The 22,806-nt window shown below is 41.2% G+C and overlaps 2 protein-coding genes across 11 annotated transcripts in view; one reads left to right on the top strand and one right to left on the bottom strand.

Annotated features, from left to right (window-relative positions):
• Positions 1–14,125, top strand: part of fam189a2 (family with sequence similarity 189 member A2) — a 40,552-nt gene extending 26,427 nt beyond the window's left edge. Inside the window, exons 7-10 of the mRNA XM_010876092.4 lie at positions 3,962–4,049; positions 11,271–11,441; positions 11,631–11,953; positions 13,220–14,125. Coding sequence (XP_010874394.1) covers positions 3,962–4,049; positions 11,271–11,441; positions 11,631–11,953; positions 13,220–13,561 — 924 coding nt within the window. The 3' untranslated portion in view covers positions 13,562–14,125. The remainder of the gene's footprint in view (positions 1–3,961; positions 4,050–11,270; positions 11,442–11,630; positions 11,954–13,219) is intronic.
• A 68-nt stretch (positions 14,126–14,193) lies between these two features.
• The window catches only part of apba1a (amyloid beta (A4) precursor protein-binding, family A, member 1a), a 118,156-nt gene continuing 109,543 nt past the window's right edge, over positions 14,194–22,806 (bottom strand). For all 10 annotated transcript variants that reach the window (XM_020052661.3, XM_020052662.3, XM_013136606.4 and 7 more), the window contains 4 exons: positions 20,694–20,906; positions 18,962–19,081; positions 18,666–18,806; positions 14,194–18,300 (listed from right to left, as the gene is read on the bottom strand). In XM_020052661.3, the coding sequence (XP_019908220.1) occupies positions 18,229–18,300; positions 18,666–18,806; positions 18,962–19,081; positions 20,694–20,906 (546 nt within the window). In that variant the 3' untranslated portion in view covers positions 14,194–18,228. The remainder of the gene's footprint in view (positions 18,301–18,665; positions 18,807–18,961; positions 19,082–20,693; positions 20,907–22,806) is intronic.

The raw sequence follows: 22,806 nt of genomic DNA, 5'->3' as shown, positions 1-22,806 counted from the left end.
CGGGCTTCCGCATATTGGGGAATAAACAGGCTTTGGCTATTTGCCCTCTGTTGCAGGCCATGATTACATTGGATGCAAATCCAGTCGACATGGGAAACAGCGTTTTCCTCAACGTTATAGACTAACGCCATGTTCTGCATTCTACTCCATACACAATATTTTAACCACTCATAACGAAACCACAAGATCATATTTTACCAAATTAGAGAAGGATCATTGTACCAATTTCCAATCTATCCCTCTAATTCAATTTAGGACATTATTCTCGTATACAATGCTAAGTTAGCAGGCGAACACCTCCACGTGTGCCAGCCACCAGCACAACACTAGAAGGCAAATGTCAATTTCGTAGATTTGGCACTAAGGCAAAAGCTGAAAGAGTGGGCCTCGCCAAAGAATCACATTAACGACGCAATGAATGTGTTCACCCAAGTGTACACCAAACAAAGCAAAACCTTGCGATTTCAAAACTTCCAAGTTAACAACAACCTGGGTAAACAAGATCAAATATTCCACCAAGGAATACACAATGCAGTGAATCGGAAACCCTCGTGCACAGGGAATACCAAAATGGACAAATGCATTTACTGTGTCGACAACAACCAGATATTGACAAATGCACGGGACTCGGGCCACAATCTCATACAGAACAAGCACAATCGGCGCACACGCATATAAAACTTCATTAACTCTACTATTCGCCAACCACAAGCTGACCAACAACTTGCCGTTTTACAGGAGCAATCCCTACTCTATCCTACAGTCTCGTAAATTGGTGGACATAGAGCTTGACAAAATCTGCAAGGTCCCCCGAGCACAGCATTTGGTTATACCCCACCAAATAGATGCGCCACAGATATAGCCCCTAAGCCATCAGTGCCCTTTCTACATGGTTGGAAATCAACCCGAGGCCTGCTCACCGGACCGAATCTCCCTTACCTATAATACAGGTTGCACGAGGAGACATAGGGGCACAATTCCCCTACTGTCGAAAAACCAACAAGACATATTTCTCACATTTAATATACAGCAATAAGGCCCAACCATAACTGCATATTTTAACGATAAGGTCCAACCTCAACTGCAGATTTTGACTATAAGGTCCAACCTTAACTGCATATTTTAACGATAAGGTCCAACCTCAACTGCAGATTTTGACTATAAGGTCCAACCTTAACTGCATGTTTTAAGGTCCAACCTAAATTGTAGATTTTCCAGCAGTCCAACTGCCACAGTCCAAATGCTTAAAATCCTGCACGAAATGCCCCACAATAGGCTAACTGCATGGGAATTGTTGTCAGGACATGGAACAACTACAGCTGCTATTACTGAAATACCCTAAAAATACCATACTTTCTCAAATCCATCAATCGTGACTTACTGAAACCAACCACCTAGTTTACTAAATCCTAAGAAAAGGTATAAATCCTGTTTAATCTAAATTCATCAGAGAAAAAAACAGGGCTGTGTTAAGGAATGATCTCACCGGCCTATGCTCTCTGGGCCGTCTCCTCTGACCATGAGCACCCCTCCCTCAGGCGGTTCAGCCTTCCTGCTTGTTCCCGTTGGATCGCCCGCGGCGAGGCCAAAGAGGCAGCCGGAACTGTCTCTTTTCTTGCAGGAACACCACATCTAAACAGCCGTTGTCTTGATCCCCACTGGAAACTTCCCAAATCCAATGTCCAGTCGAATGTCTAGCGGTAGCTTCATAAATTAAACATAGCGGTTAGCATAGTCTCTTCCTCAACCCCGGGTCTGTAGTCTTCTTTGGTCTCAGTCGCTGCAAACACTGGAGATTACGGATCTGGTGTATACTACTCTCCCCTTTTGGACTTTTTCTCGACCCGCGTAGACACGCTCAACACTGAGATCTTGAAAAACAGACATTTCCCAAATGTACCTTAGTTCAAAATTTCCACAACAACGCCGATCCAGAGCATCCCAAACATGCTCAATGGGTGACAGCTCCGGTGAGTATGCTGGCCATGAAAGAACTGGAAAATTTTCAGCTTCCAGGAATTGTGTGCAACAACATGGGGCCGTGCATTATCATGCTGCAACATGAGGTGATGGTCGTGGATGAATGGCACAACAATGGGCCTCAGGATCTTGTCACGGTATCTCTGTGCGTTCAAAATGTCATCAATAAAATGTACCTGTGTTCGTTGTCCATAACACACGCCTGCCCATACCATAACCCTACCGCCACCATGGGCCACTCAATCCACAATGTTGACATCAGCAAACCACTCACCCACACGACACCAGTTGTCTGCCATCTGCCGTGTACAGTAAAAACTGAGATTCATCCTTGAAGAGAACACCTCTCCACAGTGCCAGACGCCATCAAATGTGAGCATTTGCCCACTCAAGTCGGTTACGACGACGAACTGCAGTCAGGTCGAGACCCCGATGAGGACGACGAGCATGCAGATGAGCTTCCCTGAGACGGTTTCTGACAGTTTGTGCAGAAATTCTTTGGTTATGAAAACCGATTGTTGCAGCCGCTGTCCGGGTGGCTGGTCTCAGATGATCTTGGAGGTGAAGATGCTGGATGTGGAGGTCCTGGGCTGGTGTGATTACACGTGGTCTGCGGTTGTGAAGTCGTTTGGATGTACTGCCAAATTTTCTGAAACGCCTTTGGAGACGGCTTATGGTAGAGAAATGAACATTAAATTCACGGGCAACAGCTCTGGTGGACATTCCTGCAGTCAGCTAGCCCATTGCACGCTCCCTCAAAACTTGCGACATCTGTGGCATTGTGCTGTGTGATGGAACGGCACATTTTAGAGTGGCCTTTTCTTGTGGCCAGCCAAAGGCACACCTGTGCAATAATCAGGCTGTCTAATAAGCATCTTGATATGCCACACCTGTGAGGTGGATGGATTATCTCGGCAAAGGAGAAGGGCTCACTTAACACAGATTTAGACTGATTATGTGAACAACATATTTGCCTTTTGTGTACATAGAGAAAGTCTTGGATCTTTGAGTTCAGCTCATGATAAATGGGGGCAAAAACAAAAGGGTTGCGTTTATAAATTTTGTTCAGTGTAGATACATATGAGTGTAATATGCTTATAAATGGTACATGCAAAGGGATATTCTAATGCCCATTAAGATAGTTGAAAAGACATCAGAACATCTGGTATGATCATGGATAAATGTTGCTGGTTGAGGAGCCTTATGGCCTGAGGGAAAAAAATGGTTTGTAATTCTGGAAGTGCGTGCTCCGATTCTCCGGTAACGTCTATCAAACGGCAGCAGTGTGAACGTACCATAGCCTGGGTGGCTGTGATGATGTTCTGTGCTTTCCTCAGGCATCGTGTATGGTAGATGTTGCGGTCTGCAGCAGAGCAGTTGCAGTACCAGGCAGTAATGCAGCTTGAGAGGATGCTTTCAATGCTGCACCTATAAAAGTTGGCAAGACTTTTTACAGACATGCCAAATTTCTTGAGTCTCCTCAGAAAGTATAGTAATTTTTGGGCAGTTTTCACTGCCGAGTTCACTTGTGTGGACCATCCTTAAAGAAACACACAGAGAAACTTGAATTTCAGACTTTCTCCACTTCAGCTACATTGATGTGTATGGGGGGTGTTGAAGTCTATGCTTGTTTATGTTTATCTGTTTATCTGTACATAGGAAGTCATTTTCATTCCAAGTGCAACAGTAAGTAGCCAATGGGTTTACAGTAATTCTGTTTGGGATGTCTCCAAAGGCGCTAATACCGCGGTTTACAGTATTGCCATCATACCAACCGAAACCTATCCTTGATCTCAGACAGTCGGCATGCTTGAAGTTGTCTTCCAACGTTTGCGCCAAGTATCATCAACTTAGCTTGTAATGGGAGTTTTTGAGTGTTGCATATGTTTATTTATTATAGAGTTTCATTTAAAACTGTTGCAAGTATGAATGTCTCCATCTCCAGTTATAGCACCATCTCTAATAAATGTGTTCTTTTCAGAATACAGAGATTCAGATTCCAATGACAGACCTGACAGATTTGGCAGAAGAGTTGACGGACATCTCAGAGGCTGGTACTTCACTTAGAGGTAGGACACATGGATGGAAATACACAGTACAGTATACACAAGAATCCGGTGAATGGGCATGTAATTATAATGATGTTGATGATGATGATGATAACAACTTTGGTATGAATATCTAAAATCCTCTTTCCACCATCTTAATTCAGAGTAATTAAACGACTCGTAAATCCTTAAGAAAAGCTATACAAATGCATCTTAAGATGTAGCCAGTCTATACTGGCTGAGAGATTTGTTTTGCTAGTAGAGTAACTGTCTACAGTGAAAGTACTGATTTACTTAGTACTAACATCATTTTAGATGTTTTATACATTTTTCTCAGATTTACTTGTGGTATAGATATCCTGTTGAAATTGCTGCTATAATTATCCTGGTGTAATTACTGGTATGGTAATCTGAGTGAAATGACTGTTATAGATACCCTGGTGAAATTACTGCAATAGTTATCCTGGTGAAATGATTGCTTTAGTTATTCTTGTGGAAGTACAGCTATTGTTACCCTGGTGGTATTACTACTATAGTTATCTTACTGGTATTACTCCTATAGATGTCCTTGTGAAAGTACAGCTTTAGATATCCCAATCCGATGATTGGCATATAAACCTGCCCAGTTGTCACAGATGGATTCACCAGTGGGCCGTTATGTCATCCATGTAATATAAGACCCGTCATTTCAGTCTCAGACATTACAGTCCTTTCCCCCACGTGAGCTCAAACAAGCTGGTGTAAACTCAGTCTGCTTTATATGTATACTTAGATAATTTAGTTATCTCAATTCTCTGTGAAAAGTGCAGTTTCCCTACTTGCATTATTCAGACTGGCATATCAAACCCCACTGTGTTTGATATCATGTCAGAGAAGAGAAATAAGTCTGGTAAGCAAAATTTAGAAAAAGTTAATTTCAGAATTGCACATGAGTGTACCCCTGTAAAGCAGACGGTTTGATATGAATCCATTGTTTGCTATAGTTTGTCTGCATCATTTAAACGTGCTACCATTTTGGAATGTGTTGCACAAATCCAAGTCCAGAAACCTATATAAATTTTTTTCATAAATCATAAATTATCCAAAATAAAAGTTTCTGAAATTGGTCAACAAAGGCACTTATGGATGGTTTGAACATAATGCGTGAAGAATGATTATATTGCTATCATTATATGATTGGGAATAGTTTCCCAAAGGCCTTGTATTCATGGTACCACTGTTATAACTCAATGCACGTCATATTAAAATAACCTTTAATGCCTCTGTTAAGCTTCACAATACATTTCCAACATTTTTGAATGATTGACAGTATCACAACCCTCACATTTTTGTAAATATTTGATTATATCTTTTCATGTGACAACACTAAAAGAAATGACACTTTTCTACAATGCAAAGTGGTGAGTGTACAGCTTGTATAACAGGCTGTACAAAATAACTCAACACATAGCCATTTATGTCTAAACCGCTGACAACAAAAGTGAGTACACCCCTAAGTGAAAATGTCCAAATTGGGCCCAATTAGCCATTTTCCCTCTCTTGTGTCATGTTACTCGTTAGTGTTACAAGGTCTCAGGTGTGAATTGGGAGCAGGTGTGTTAAATTTGGTGTTATTGCTCTCACACTCCATCATAATGGTCACTGGAATTTCAACATGGATCCTGGCAAAGAACACTTTGAGGATCTGAAGTAAATAATTGTTGCTCTACATGAAGATGGCCTAGGCTATAAGAAGATTGCCAAGACCCTGAAACTGAGCTGCAGCACGGTGGTCAAGACCATACAGCGGTTTAACGGGACAGGTTCCACTCAGAACAACCCTGGCCATGGTTGGCCAAAGAAGTTGAATGCATGTATTCAGTGTTATATCCAGAGATTGTCTTTGGGAAATAGATATATGAGTGCTGCCAGTATTGCTGCAGAGGTTGAAGGGGTGGGGGGTCAGCATGTCAGTGCTCAGACCATACGCCGTACACTGCATCAAATTGATCTGCATGGCTGTCGTCCCAGAAGGAAGCCTCTCCTAAAGATGATGCACAAAAAAGCCCGCCATCAGTTTGCTGGAAACAAGCAGACTAAGGACATGGATTACTGGAACCATGTACTGTGGTCTGATGAGACCAAGATAAACGTATTTGGTTCAGATGGTGTCAAGCGTGTATGGCGGCAACCAGGTAAGGAGTATAAAGACAAGTGTGTCTTGCCTACAGTCAAGCATGGTGGTGGGAGTGTCATGGTCTGGGGCTGCATGAGTGCTGCGGGCAATGGGGAGCTACAGTTCATTGAGGGAACCATGAATGCCAACATGTACTGTGACATACTGAAGCAGAGCATGATCCCCCCCGTTCGGAGACTGGGCTGCAGGGCAGTATTCTAACAACCCCAAACACACCTCCAAGATGACCACTGCCTTGCTAAAGAAGCTGAGGGTATATGTGATGGACTAGCCAAGCATGTCTCCAGACCTAAACCCAATTGAGCGTCTGTGGGGCATCCTCAAATGGAAGGTGGAGGAGTGCAAGTGATGTAAAATAATGGTGGCCACACAAAATATTGACACTTTGGGCCCAATTTGGACATTTTCACTTAGGGGTGTACTCACTTTTTTGCCAGCGGTTTAGACATTAATGGCTGTGTTTTGGGTTATTTTGAGGGGACAGCAATTCTACACTGTTATACAAGCTGTACACTCACTACTTTACATTGTAGCAAAGTGTCACGATGCAGGTGTAGTGGAGTGTGTAGAAGAGAAACTCGAGTCAAACGCAGGGAGGCGATAAACATAACTTGTATTTTCAATATACAAAAATCAAAGGCACGCTATAAAACTGTGCACAAGCACTAAAACAAATGTGCCTATCTCCAGTAATGTAAGACATAGAACAATACCACACAAAGACACCCAGAAACACAGAAACTAATATAGGCAACATAATGAGGGAATAGACAACAGGTGTGTGCAATAACAAGACATGACAGTGCCGTGGGAGGAGGAGCGGCGTGGCTAGAAGGCCGGTCTCTGAACTTGGGATGGGATTTGTGCCAGAAATGCTCAAATGCTTGCATTTAGAAGCAGTGCCAGGGAAACTAAATCAAAGCATGTATTCCTGTCATGCTTTGTCCATAGACTGCATACAGGGTCAGGACACTAATGTACCATTTTGGATTTTGGGTGAACTATCCCTGTTAAATTCGGGTAGCTAACCTTTAAATCACAAGGTCCAGGGCATTTGTTTTCTCAGGCTCACAGTTGAGGATATGATTCTACAGGAAAGGGAGAAATTTATGTTTCGTCTCTGAAAGGTCAGACAAAAGATGTGGTGCTCAAACACAGCTCCATCAAGACGTCGTGATCAAACACAGAAGTTTAACTTTCAAACCTTTACTTTCTATAGTCTCTTTATACAACACATGGTTGTAATAAAATCTCTGTCTCTAGGGAGAATCCTAAACTTGGAAAGCAGCAATAGCATTAGCTAATATTTCTGATGCTATTATGGTATCTAGGTCAGTCACATATGGGTGAGGGGCTGCCCAGCATGTAACCAGGTAATTTGAACCTATACGCAATGTCAGTTGCCCTGCAAGTATCAACGGCTTGTTTATGACCCCCGTTTACACTAGATAATAATATGTCAGTCTTCCCACCCCTCTGTCTCTTCTTGGCATTTAATTGCTCTATGAAAAAGAAAAAAACACTTCCACTTCAAATATTTAAAAGAAAAAGAAACACTCACAATCCTTAAAGCAGTACCAAAGCGGTTCACTGGCATTCAGGAAATACAGTACTGGATATTTACAACAGCAGCTAGAGCAGAACTTTCATTACAGTAATATTGAACAGTAACTGTGATACAATATTTAGAGTAACTATCACCAAGATTACTGTAGAAGTACTTTCACTGGATGTTTGCAGTAGGAATGCAATAATTACAGCAGTACTATCAAGGAATATTTCTAGCAGTAAATAAAGCAGTACTTTCATGATATAAAATACAGTAAGAATAGCAGAACTTTCACAAGGATAACTACAGTACAGCTGTGCTCATATGTTTGCATACCCTGGCAGAAGTTGTGAAATGTTGGCATTGATTTTCAAAATATGACCCTTTCATCTGACCATGCAATCTTTTATTCAAGGATAATGATCATATGAAGCCATTTATTATCACATAGTTGTTTGGCTCCTTTATAAACCATAACAGAAATCACCCAAATGGCCCTGATCAAAACTTTATATACCCTTGAATGTTTGGCCTTGTTACATACACACAATGTGATACACACATTAAAGGTGAATTTCCCACACCTGTGGCTTTTTGATTTGCAATACGTCTGTGTATAAATATCACTCATGTGGATGCACTGACCAGGCTAGATACTGAGCCATAGGGAGCAGAAAATACTTGTCAAATGACCTGCGTAACAAGGTAATGGAACTTTATAAAGATGAAAAAGGAAATAAAAAGATTTCCAAAGCCTTGCAAATGCCATTCAGTACTGTTCAATCACTTATTAAGTGTAAAATTTGGGGATCTATTGAAACCAAGCCAAGGTCAGGTAGACCAAGAAAGATTACTGCCAAAACTGCCAGAAGAATTGTTCAGGGTACAAAGAAAAACCCACAGGTAACCTCAGGAGAAATACAGGCTTCTCTGGAAAAGGATGGTGTAGTTGTTTCAAGGAGCACAATACGACAATATTTTCACTTGAAATGTGTTTTGCTGCACGCTCAAGTTGCCAGAAAGAAGCCTTTACTGCGCCAATGCCACAAAAAAGCCCAGTTACAATATGCCGGACAACACCTTGACACGCCTCACATCTTCTGGCACACTGTGACAAGACCAAAATGTTGTTTTATGGTCACAACCATGAAGCCAACTCATGTTTTCTTTACAAATGGTACATATATTACCAATTCTCCAAGGGTATGCACACTTTTGAGCACAACTGTATATCAGTACTTTCAATGCAGAGATACAAAAACTATAGCAGTTCCTTTGCATAAATTGTACATATACAGAGTTTTTTGGGATCAGAAAGTGGTGATGCTTAGGTGAAGGGCGTGGTCAGGGGTGTGTCAGGGGGCATGGCCAAGCACACAGCGATAGCCATGCCCCAAAATGTCCCATGAAGCTGAGTACAATGGCCCTGCAAACACTGCATACACATTCAGCATTTTAGAAATATAATCCTATATAATTATTGTGGGAACAACATTTTCTGAGATTAGCCCATCAACAAAATGACATGTCACGCTGTTTTGGATGTTTTACAGATAACTCATTTAAATGTGTTTGTCTGAATCAAAAACACTTGCCCTATGTTTTCCTAAAGGTTAAATAAGGGGGCAAAGACGTTACTAATAGGAAAACTATTAATACATGACTCATATTTTGTGAAAACATTGAATAAATAACTTATGAAGCCCCTATGTTTTAAAAGCTTTGTGTCTACCTACATTGATATTAAATGTATACAGTTCATGCTCATTGGTCAGGATTTTATTCCTATAATCCCTTAATCAAAATCTTGCTCACCGCTGTCTCCCTGTTGGTTCAGTCACTGTCCACTACTCTCTAGGCCACTCTGTCTTCCAACTCCTGCCGGCTGTACTTCTTCCTCCAGCACCTCTACCCAGCTTTATTTACCATCCATTTTCTAAATTTACTTGAATTGTGTAAAGCAGTTACACAGGGTTAATGAAATTAATTAGATATCATTACTTTATATTTAAAAATCTACTAAAAAGTTTTGTCAGTGAAATGTTTAGGCTATGTGGTGACCTTGTTAACGTACTTTCCATTCATGGCCTCTTACTCTGAGAAGTGAAGAGTTATGCTATTTTGCCTTTTGCCATTATTTTGCAGGCAAAATATGAATGCATTATCTAGGTACTTGTCTAATTAATCACAAAACTAAAACGCCGATGGCAGCATTACTGTTGACAACTTTAAATTGTATATACTGGGGATGTGCATGAGAAATATTTTCACTATCGATAATTCCTCAACTTTTATCATCCAATAGTCGACCCCACCTACTATTGCCAATAAGAGGGGATTATTATAATATTTTTTGTATTTAAATTGTAATATGTTATGCAATAAATATATCTAAGAATCTATCTAAAAATCTAGTTAACAACCTCAATAACCTTTTAGTATAAACAATTAGGCTAGATATACTATTACTTGGGAGACATTCAGATTCAGAAATGCCATAATAACAGCAGCAAGTAACCAAATGCATATGCCTGTCAAGTCATTAGTATTTTATAGCTAGTGATTTATTTCTAATTGTTGTTTCAAGCTTTTCCATTAATTACAATTGCAAATGAACTGTCTAGTGCTACAAAAATCATGAGAGAAGCTGTCTTTATAATAACTGGATTTTGCATTCTTTGTTTTGGTCTTATTTAAATTCCTTAAGTATCTGTAGGTTTCCCCATCTGTAGAATCTTTAGACAAGCGATATTTTGCCCAAGCTTTGTCCCTTCGTTTGAAGAGGTTGATAAGATGTGTGCTGATCCAGGGTAAATATGTACCTTTTATTGTAATTGTTTTTATGGGTATTTATGAATTATCAACTGACAATCCAGCATAAACAAAGGTTAGACAAAGTTGTCCTCAAGGAGTAAGCCTACACTTCCCCTTACTAACCCATCTTCTAAGCCTGGGATTTTTATATCAAAGGACTTTGAATATTATGAAGCCCTGAATGAGGACACCTGCTACATTTTTTTAAATTTTATATCGAGAGCTGGCAATTACATTAATGAAGTTTCATGCAGCAAAAATGCTGGTAATATCATTCCTAGTATTTTACACATTTTTCATGAGTTTGAGAGAAAATTTGGGAGTTTTAATTTGAAGCAAGTTTGGTGTAATTCTACACATTTTGCCACCACATACACAATGTTTATTTGCTATCTGACTATGGCCAGCTTTACCTTTTTGGGCCAGTTAGTATACCCTACAATAGAATTAAAACTATAATAGTAATTGGACTAGTAATTGGAGCATGTGCTCTGCAATCCCCAGTATGTCGAAAAACCCCTGTCATTAAATAATGTCAGTCTCCTTTACTGCCCCCCTGGTTTTTACTTTTTTGCTGCCGTTTAGGAGAACTTATGCAACACACAAGATTTACCTTAGGAAGTCAGGAAAATTTGCTTCAGGTTAGCAAATAAAGCAACTCCCAGTCCTCTTCTAATTCTGTTTATTTGTCCTGTGTTTTAAGACGTTAGTGCCCAAACAGCGGTTGTTCCATTGTCTTCGTCTCCGCTGTCAACCCCCATGCACCAGGCAAGGTCTCCCGAGGACACTGCGGTGCCACTCATCAGGAGTCAGAGGCGTCAGAGGATCAGACGCTCCAGCAGCGACCCCGTACTGCTTGACCTGGATGTCAAAGGTAGAATATTCCGGCTGTCAGTCCTCAGTAACTCTACAGCCTTTGCATCTGTCAGCAGACACAGTAGGATCTCTTTACAGAGATAGCAGCCATGTTTTTTGCTAAGTGCTAACACTTTCAACAGATGTCCCACTGCATGCCAGTCTACAGACACACCAAACATATCTCTCTCGCCCCTGTCGTCTTCAGTTTTAAATGGCCAGGCGGCCACACAGACCATCGAGGCTTCCACCCAGACTTCCCAGTCCGCCCTGGCTGCCCAGTCAGCTCAGCTCCAGACTGTGACCCTCAGGCGGGGAGGTAGGGGCCCTCGGCGCCCCCGGCCCTTCTCCATGGTAGACTACCAAAGCTACAGACACACACAGCAGCTGGTCAGCCGCTTCCTGGAGCAGCCGGCCCATTCCAGCCTGACCCCCGAGGTCCAGGAGCTGGTGGACAGCATCCGCAGTGTGCTGCGCTCTGACCAGGAACATATGGAGGAGGCTGTACGCTGCGCCAGCTATATAGAACAGGTATATATTAAATAGAGGCTATATAGAACAGGTATATATTAAATAGAGGCTATATAGAACAGGTATATATTAAATAGAGGCTATATAGAACAGGTATATATTAAATAGAGGCTATATAGAACAAGTATATATTAAATAAAGGCTATATAGAACAGGTATATATTAAATAGAGGCTATATAGAACAGGTATATATTAAATAAAGGCTATATAGAACAGGTATATATTAAATAGAGGCTATATAGAACAGGTATATATTAAATAGAGGCTATATAGAACAGGTATATATTACTTAGAGGATATATAGTGTAGGTAAATATTAAATAGAGCCTATATAGAACAGGTATACATTAAATATTAAAATATTAAATATTAAAATATGACAGAGGCTACATAGAACAAGTGTATATTACAAAGGGGTTTTATAGGATAGTAACATCCACATGAATGGCAGAACCCAAGGTTTCCTAGCAGAACATTGCCCAAAGCATCACACTGTCTCCGCCGGCTTGGCTTTTTCCCATAGTGCATCCTGGTGCTGTGTTCTCCAGATAAGTGACGCACACACACCCGGCCATCCACGTGATGTAAAAGAAAACGTGATTCATCAGACCAGGCCTTCGTCCATTGCTCCATGGTCCAGTTCTGATGCTCACTTGCCCATTGTAGGCACTTTCGGGCAGTGGACAGGGGTCAGCTTGGGCACCCTTACTGGTCTGCGGCTACCACTTTTCCTTCCTTGGACCACTTTTGATAGGTACTGACCACTGCAGACTGGGAACACCCCACAAGAGCTGCAGTCTTGGAGATGCTCTGACCCAGTCGTCTAGCCATCACAATTAGGCCCTTGTCATAGTCGCCCAGATCCTTACGCTTGCCAATTTTCCTGCTTCTAACACATCAACTTTGAGGACAGAATGTTTACTTGCTGCCTAATATATCCCACCCATTGACAGGTGCCATGATAACCAGATTATCAGTGTTATTCACTTAACCTGTCAGTGGTCATAATGTTATGGCTGATCAGTGTATATTATATAGTGACTATATAGAACAGATAAAGGTTACATAGAAACGGTTGAGACTGAGACTACTCCAGATAGGGGTAGACTCTACATAGAAGAGCTATAGTGGTGGATTTGGGGAGAAGAAAAGGGGGGTGGATTATAATGTTGAACAAAGGGGAGAGAAGGGCGAGTAGGAAACTAAGAATACATACATTTGTGTGAACTATCCATTTTAACGGGACCGTTCTCCTCTCTCTCCAGGTGATAACAGTATCAGCAGCGTCACCTCCAGACTCAGCTATACCCCAGTCCCTACCCAGGCTCCGACCCAACTCCCCTCTGTCGAACTACTCCTCTCAGACGCTGCCCCAGCCCCTCCGGAAAAGACCCGGCCTTCTACACCTCCGCAGCTGTGGGGACCTCAGCACCTTCACCTGGGCCGAGCAGCAGCCCCTAGAAGCCCGGCAACGCGGCGGGTCCAGGTCCCGGTCCAGAACGGGTTCCAGAGTGGGTTCTAGGTCATCGTCACGTGCAGGCTCACGTCTGGATCATCAAGAGCGTCCCCACAGCCTCATAGGGGTGTGCAGGGAAACTGTACTCTGAAGGACATCCCGGGTCCCAAGCATTTCAGGCAGAGAGAAATGGAAATGTATATACATGTATTATTTTTTTTACTGCAACCGCCAAACTCGTGGCACGTGGACACATAAGATGCAGACTGAAATTGACAATGTTTTTTGATGAAGTTACTTCTTATCTCTTAGGCTCATAGATTTTTTCTGAATTATTTCTTAATCTGGCCCTTCTAAAGGCCAACACGATTGACAAGGACTGGCTGGGCAAGAAAAGCCATTCTATAGAATATATAGTCCCAAAGAAGGTACTAAGTACAAGCTTTAGTACAGTCTTTGATTGCACCTGTGTGTATGCGTCAGACCACCTAGTGGTCAAGTGCGTTGATTTCTGATTCAAATCCCTACAAATGTCTGTGCCCATAAGCAAGGCATTTAACATGTGTCTACGAAATGACAAAAATGAGTGTGTATGTGTGTGTGTTGTGCAAAAGGTGTGTGTGAGAGTATGTGTTTTAACTTGTGCTGTGCATTGTGAGAGAACATGGATCACCTTAAACACATATAACACAAAATTAAAAGATATCAAAATGGACACTTCCCATCAATAATGATTTGTTACAAACTGTTAGGGAATGATTGCCACTGAACATCAACAGTCTGCCACTTTAAGCTAAACACCTTTTAAAGGAAAACGCATTCACGGTTAATGCGTCATATAGCCTTATCAAACCCCTAACTGTAAATTGGCAAAAACACAGATCCACTAACTACATGGGGAGGGATGATATCTGCCGGACTAGTACATTCTATGGTCCAGATCTAGGTATTAATTTTTAAAAGTTAATCTATGGGATAAAGATGATATAAATATGATATACTTTTTCTATCCAGTGCATTAAGTACATTTAATCCTACACCAACTGCCTCGTATTTAAGCCTGAATTAAACCGGTCATGCAGTACCTGAGTATTAAGTCCTAGTATGCTCAGTTTAGGTGTAATTAATTTAGCCTGAGGATATTCAAATGCTCTGTAGCATTGTTACACACGGTCTATGCTGTGGGCACAAACTTTTCATTCTCAGAAAGTGAAGCCACACCTGTGGTGACGTTGGTGCTGGGGGTTGTAGTTTCTTATGGAAAAAATCCTGCCGTAAAAAAACACGAGTCCATTCGTCTGCAAGTAGTTTATTGTTGTAAATGCTGTTACAAACATTCCAGTTCTGGCAAGGGAATGTAGGTCATGAACTGTAACATCACAGGAAAGCCAGCAAATAAATTAACATTGCCGTAGCTTTTACAGAAAGTTATTATTTTTTAATCCATGTAGTTTCTTAGTTTTTATAATATCATTTTCAGACATGTCGACAAACAGTTTAAGATTAATTACATTCAAAACAGTGCATTATAAACACTAGTTAGCCCATTACTTAGTCACAGTCTACTCATACGTGTTTGTTCCCCCATCCGTTAACAAGGGGTTACAACATGGACAGGGCGTCGCTAGCAATACGCCCCTGTGTTCGTTACCTTGTGCTCTAGCCAAATATGTACAGTTATGTCTTCACACAATCACCTCCATCTACTTCATATGAAACCTGCTTCTTCTTCGTCAGGTTAGAGGGCCCTAGCCACAACACAGAATTCTCTTTTTGACTTCCTTGTTAGTCAGTGCTTATACGTTCAATCCAATGTCAACACACGAAAAAACTGTTAGAAGTATATATACCTTTATATTTATATTCATGTATATATTACTATGTATTCCAGCTGGTTTTGGTTTAACGTGGAGTAAAGAAGTTATCACGCCACACACACTAGAAGCAGGAATTCTACAGCATTTCATCGTCTGACGACTCCACAGACAGACCATGCTCGAACGTAATATGGTCGAACTGAAAGGAACGTATTCTGTGTTGTTAAGTTAGTAGTTCAATATGATCAAAAGTTCAGTAATAGTTCTAAGGCCAAAATTAGCTTTAGGGATGAGCTAGAGCTAAACAATCAATGGTTTGGGGGGGAACACAGGCCCAGATGTCAGCAGCAGTTCAGTAGGTGTAGCGTCGTAATGTGTCCCACAAGCCGAAAACTGTCCCGTGACAATTCTTTGTAAACACAAGACCAGAGGATGCTTGTCTCAGGCAGGGTGTGACGCAGGGGACAAGGGGACAAGGGGGGGGGGGTCTGGGTTCAAGTTCACCATCAATGAGGTGGAAGCTTCCGAAAATGAGGTTTTAGAACTGATCACAATCTGAGTGTCTTTTAATCGTCTACATCTGTTTTAAGAAAAAAGTGGGCAAAATCGGAATTTTGACAAAATCAGAACAAAAGACATGTTAGAACCAGGTATAAACAGGGTCAGAATGTGATCAGAGCGAGATGACAGTCTTCTTTGTCAATGTGAGGAAGTAAAGAGCTTTGAAAATGAATACAGCAGGCCGGACAGATCACTAATGGGGAAGGTACGAGGTTATGGATGAAGAATCATCCATATTTTAAATGTAAGTCATTTTGCAGAAGCTCTTATCCAGAGCAATTTACAGTAGTGAGTACATACATTTTCATACTTCATTTTCTGGTAAGACTTTATTTGGAGAGTCCAAACAGTGTTTCTATAGATGCTCTGTAGTTTTCCTATTGACTTTCGTAACATTTCAACTAAATACGAATCATTTTAACATGTATCCTAACTGTAGTATGAAGTTGATTATCAACAGAAACTTTTTGATAGTATACCGTCTATAGAATACCTACAGATGGAAATTGGGACTCTCAAAATAAAGTGTTACACTTTTTTATTAGTGCCGTTTATTCTCACATGTGAGAATAAAATGAACAGTGGTCATCTATCTTCCACTTCAAATTATCCTCCCACTGCATAATCAAAACATCTCATTAATTTACTACCATGACTCAGGCCCTGTTTATACCTGGTTCTAACATTCAGCCTTTGTTCGAATCTTGTCCAGAATTCTTTCTATACACATTTTGGACACTGGTATAAACAGGGCTCTAATGCTTCCATTGTAGCTGCCACAGTTGTCACATCTTGCTCTAGTGAGATGCTAGAAAACAAAAACACTTAAACCTCATTAATCAGCCAGAAAGGCAACTATAAGGGAGGTTCTACCCTTTAACACCGATCAATTTGAGGACTTGCAAAGTAACTTCATTTCATCCCATTTGCTAGACAAAACAGAATTAGAAAATAATAATAAATACTTTTTTAAACAACTAAATAATGGCCCATGTCCTGTGCAATGACAAGTATCCTTCAAGTATAAAGATTGCTATCCAAATGCAAAGCAATATATGACGCCCATAGAATTACAGTACAGTCTAGCATAAACACTGCAGAAGTTTCTACAACCCAAAAAATACTTAAAGCATGTCCTACTAAATAATACAGAGGAATGTAAAATTCTAGAAAGTAAAATACAAAATCATTTAATTGCACATTAAGGTTGTACTGTAACACAATCTGAGGCTTGAGCGAGGTATTTTGTGGCTGGTCGACCTTTGCTATCTCAGATTAAAATGAATCAAAACTGCTTTTGTTCGGCCGTTTTATCCTACAGTATTCGACAATTGCAGTCCTGTAAAGTGTGGCCCAAATGACACCTTATCCCCTAAAATAGAGCACTACTTTTCAACAGAACCCTGCTTAACGCACTACATAGGGAATGGGCATGTTGTTTTCATACCAAGTCTATGTGAATTGTAACATATGGTCTCAAAGTGACATTAAAATGAGATATTGTACTTTGATGAGGCAGAGGCCCCAGGATGAACAGAAACTGTGCACATGACCGTGTGATGGCTCCAATAAAAACTGTGCACGGAGCCATGCTGAGCCTCCATCCTTTTGGAACGTCTTTCCTGGACAGCACTTTGTTTGGGAATGTGAATTCCTCTGAAAGTTAGAAATCGTTAGGTCAGCATAGGACTCCCTGGACAACTAGAAGACATTGGAGAGTGAGAAAGGAACTGTGAATTTTTGTTATAGCCCAAATCATAGACCAAATAAAATAAGAAAAAACTAGTCAGGAACTTGAGCACGGTTTGTTTTGTTGAGCTTGATTAGTAAAAATTCCAGAGTCTGGGGAAAGTCTTTCATCCCTGCTGGCACTCTTGTTAACGTTAAATGAAAGGCATGGAATGTTTTAAGGACGAGGAGGGAGTGGTAACCCAGTTTTATCAGCAGGTCTCACTCTTCCTCTCTCTTCCTCTCTCTTCCTCTCTCTTTGTTTTGTTGGAGAACACGGAGGGATTCGACAGCACAGCAGAAGAATGACACGGCCCGAGACAGATGGAAGAGAGACTGAAAGATGGGAAAGAAACAGAGACACACAGAGAAAGATGGGAGAGAGACCGACAGGGAGAGAGAAAGGAAGGTCAATGAACAGTTGGCCGTCAGAATGGGAGGGGGCTTGAAAAAGGAGCCAAACTCGACTCTCAACAGCCAAATTGTTGGACTGGTTAAAATGGGAATCCAATGCATCAGTCAACTCTTAAGGCTTAGGAAGCTTCAGCCTCTAATAGTCAGCTAGGATCTGAGGAAGGCGGAAGAGATGCTCCCACACTGAGGTGCAATGATGTTGCAGTTCAGGGTTCTGGATAAAGGGTCAAAGTTGACTATTCAGCGGGCAAGGTCTTTGAAGGGTCAAAAGGTCAGGGGTCATAGAAGGAAATCAGCTCTAGATGTAAACAGGTTGTTCCTGGGCCGTTAGCAGGCGATACATGGCAGCTGGCATGGTCTTCATGTGGATCTGGGGGGAGAGAGGGAGAAAGAGAATGAAGAAAGTTATAGAGGTAAAGAATGAGCTCTACTGCTGACCACAATGATCATAGATACAGTAACTAGACAACACTGAAAATGTTTCCCCATCCCTAGAATTCAATCTAACCCTACTCAATTTAAACCTAGCTTTAAACCTAGGTCTAGGCTTAACCCTAACCCAATCCCTTGCCTCCGGTCTAACCTTAGAATCAACCTGACCCTAGTCCAGCAATACACCAAACATCACCAGAAGTGGACTGTGTACTATTCAAATCTATCCATAATAGTCTTCTTTATCCATATTAACATTTCAGGGTTCACAGGCCCAACATTGTATTTGACCTCTGATCTCACCTCTCCCACAGCGTTGGACAGGATGTGGACAATCTTTTCGTGAGGTGTGGCCACCACGCTCTGGCCATTGATCTCAATGATGCGGTGGCCGACCCTAACCCCTCCCCTCTCAGCGATGCCCCCTCGCATAAGGCTGCAGATCTACGGGTTTAAAGAAAAAACTGTTTCAGCTCTTCTTCTATTCCATCCAAGTCAGTTTCAGCAAAAGCATTAGCCATCCCTTCAAGAGTCCACTGTAACCAGTACAACTTGAACATGACGTCAATCAGAAACACACATTCCACAGTGATACCCACAATGCCGTTCTGTACGCTGAAGCCCAGCTGGTATCTGAGGTCAGGTCGTCTGATGAGCACTGTGGTCACGGGAGGACACCGGACAATGTTCAGCTTGATACGAGACTGATTCTTCAAACCCTGGGAGAAGGAATGAAGCCAGTCTACTAAGATCGTTGATAACACTTAATGGCATTCCTGATTTCACATAAAAGAAAACAACAGCATTGGGAAAGAAGGGCAGCGAGGAAAGAAAACAGACGCAGAGCAGGGTGAGATTCCGAAAGGATGTGCCTCCGTTACCTTGAAACTGGACAATACTTTTTTACATGTTTGATGTTTTGCAGATGATCTAATCCAGAGTGATTTACAGTTCGTGCATTTACAGTTGTACTCATAAGTTTGCATACCCTGGCAGACTTTTTTTTAATTTAAGGATAGTTATCATATGAAGCAATTTTTTTATCACAGATGTTTGGCTACTTTTTAAATCATAATCATAACAGAAATCACCCAAATGGCCATGAGTAAAAGTTTACATACCCTTGAATGTTTGGCCTTGTTACAGACACACAAGGTGACACACACAGGTGAAAACGGCAATTAAAGGTGAATTTCCCACACAGGTGGCTTTTTAAATTGCAATTAGTGTCTGTGTATAAATAGTCAATGAGTTTGTTAGCTCTCATGTGGAAGCACTGAGCAGGCTAGATACTGAGCCATGGGGAGTAGAAAATTACTGTCAAAGACCTGCGTAACAAGGTATTGGAACTTTAAAAAGACGAGACCAAAATAGAGCTTTATGGTCACAAACATAAGCGCTATGTTTGGAAAGGGGTCAACAAGCCCTATAGTGAACAAAATGCCATCACAACTGGGAAGCATGGTGGTGGCTCACTGATGTTTGTGGTGTGTGAGCTCTAAAGGCACAGGAAATCCTGTGAAAATGTATGGCAAGATGAATGCAGTATGTCATCAGAAAATACTGGCAGACAATTAGCATTCTTCTGCACGAAAGCTGCGCATGGGATGCTCTTGGACTTTCCAGCACGACAATGACCCTAAGCACAAGGCCAAGTTGACCCTCCAGTAGTTACAGCAGAAAAAGTTGAAGGTGGCCATCACAGTCTCCTGACCTTAACATCATCGAGCCACTCTGGAGAGATCTCAAATGTGCGTTTCATGCAAGACAACCAAAGAGTTTGCATGACCTGGAGGCATTTTGCCAAGTTAAATGGGCAGCTATACCACCTGCAAGAATTCAGGGCCTCATAGACAACTATTACAAAAGACATGTTGTCATTGATGCTAAAGGTGGCAATACACAGTATTAAGAACTAAGGGTAAGCAGACATTTGAACAGGGGTCAGTTCATTTTTTTCTTTGTTGCCATGTTTTGTTTTATGATTGTGCCATTCTGTTAGAACCTACAGTTAAATGTGAATCCCATAAGAAATAAAATACATGTGTTTTGCCTGCTCACTCATGTTTTGGTTACAAATGGTACATATATTATCAATTCTCCGAGGGTATGCAATCTTTTGAGCACAACTCAACATAAAGATAGCTAGGTGGGACGACCACACAAGGACTGTAAAATACACCTTAATCAATGAAGTAGTTCTTAGCAAAGTCAGTGTTAGAAGGAACATAGGGGGATAGATGGATGGGCAGTGCAACTAAACAGAGAGAGAGAGAGAGAGAGAGAAAGAGAGCAAGAGAGAGAGAGAGCAAGCGAGAGAGAATGTGTTACCTTTATAATGGTCTGGCATGTAGAGAGTGGCAATCCCACCAGACTGGTCCCATTGATAGACATGATCTGGTCTCCAATGTTTAGACGACCTGACTTCTCAGATGGACCAGCATGCATCATGTTGGCGATGATGACCGTGGGCAGGATGGAGCCCCACCCGCTTTCCACAATGACCACACCCAGAATCTCACCTTTCTGCTTTTCAATGTAAACCTGGGGAGAATCATCAAATCAAGTAAATGTATTTATAAAACCTTTTTTACAAAAGCATTTGTGAGTATCTGTGAAGTACTCAAACAGTAAATTTATGATTTGTAAAAAAATTATGCTGTGTATCATCTGTGTAGTATGCCTTTATTTTGAAAAGTTCTTACTACACATCATGCTCCAGTGTGACCAATTACTGCCTGCATTGACCAAGCGGTGACTGTTGGTGTCAAGGTAAAAATGCAAATACCCTAAAATAAAAGCTGAGAAACCCTAGTTAAACCTCACAATATACACTCACCTAAAGGATTATTAGGAACATCATACTAATACTGTGTTTGACCTCCTTTCGCCTTCAGAATTGCCTTAATTCTACGTGGCATTGATTCAACAAGATGCTGAAAGCATTCTTTAGAAATGTTGGCCCATATTGATAGGATAGCATCTTGCAGTTGATGGAGATTTGTGGGATGCACATCCAGGGCACGAAGCTCCCGTTCCACCACATCCCAAAGATGCTCTATTGGGTTGAGATCCGGTGACTGTGGGGGCCATTTCAGTACAGTGAATGTCATGTTCAAGAAACCAATTTGAAATTATTCGAGCTTTGTGACATGGTGCATTATCCTGCTGGAAGTAGCCATCAGAGGATGGGTACATGGTGGTCATAAAGGGATGGACATGGTCAGAAACAATGCTCAGGTAGGCCATGGCATTTAAACGATGCCCAATTGGCACTAAGGGGCCTAAAGTGTGCCAAGAAAACATCCCCCACACCATTACACCACCACCACCAGCCTGCACAGTGGTAACAAGGCATGATGGATCCATGTTCTCGTTCTGTTTACGCCAAATTCTGACTCTACCATCTGAATGTCTCAACAGAAATCGAGACTCATCAGACCAGGCAACATTCTTCCTGCCTTAAACCTTCCAATTTTGGTGAGCTCGTGCAAATTGTAGCCTCTTTTTCCTATTTGTAGTGGAGATGAGTGGTACCCGGTGGGGTCTTCTGCTGTTGTAGCCCATCCGCCTCAAGGTTGTGCGTGTTGTGGCTTCACAAATGCTTTGCTGCATACCTCTGCATTTTCGCCCACAGGACTGCCGCATACTGGATGTTTTTCCCTTTTCACAACATTCTTTGTAAACCCTAGAAATGGTTGCGCGTGAAAATCCCAGTAACTGAGCAGATTGTGAAATACTCAGACCAGCCCATCTGAGTATTTCTTTCCCATTCTGACATTCAGTTTGGAGTTCAGCAGATTGTCTTGACCAGGACCACACCCCTAAATGCATTGAAGCAACTGCCATGTGATTGGTTGATTAGATAATTGCATTCATGAGAAATTGAACAGGTGTTCCTAACAATCCTTTAGGTGAGTGTAAGTATATCTAATAAAAATTTTTTTGGATAGTGCCAAAATTGTAAATGCTTACTTCCCAATAATTATAGAAGGTAATATACACTAGTCATTTTGTCTGGTCTTTGATTGATTGCAGACAAACTATTTGTTTTTCTTTTCTCTTGCGTAGTTGCCATTAACCAGTTTTCTGGTAGCTCAGTAAGGAGTTAGTTATGGATTTGTGTTGAGCATACATCTCCATACATACATATAACAAACATACATTTGTTAATTCATTGCTTGTGTGCCATAACTTTTTCAGAACAGTGATAACTGCCTTGTACATTTTTTCCATAATTATTTTGGTTTTACTTTATCATTACATTAGAGACGTATCTTTTTTTTTATAGTATTTTAACTTCTTGTTCTAGACAAAGACATTGGAATACTAGCCAGCTCTGGTTTATTTAAAAAAGAGCCCCAATGGTTGGTTTTAACCTTCATGAAAAAATAACTGAATGACCGTATCTTAGTTGCCTGCTGTAGAATCAGTTTGGAAAAAA

The sequence above is a fragment of the Esox lucius genome, chromosome 13, assembly GCF_011004845.1.
Source record: "Esox lucius isolate fEsoLuc1 chromosome 13, fEsoLuc1.pri, whole genome shotgun sequence".
Classification (NCBI taxonomy): Eukaryota; Metazoa; Chordata; class Actinopteri; order Esociformes; family Esocidae; genus Esox; species Esox lucius.
This window is presented reverse-complemented; position numbering and strand designations above follow the sequence as displayed.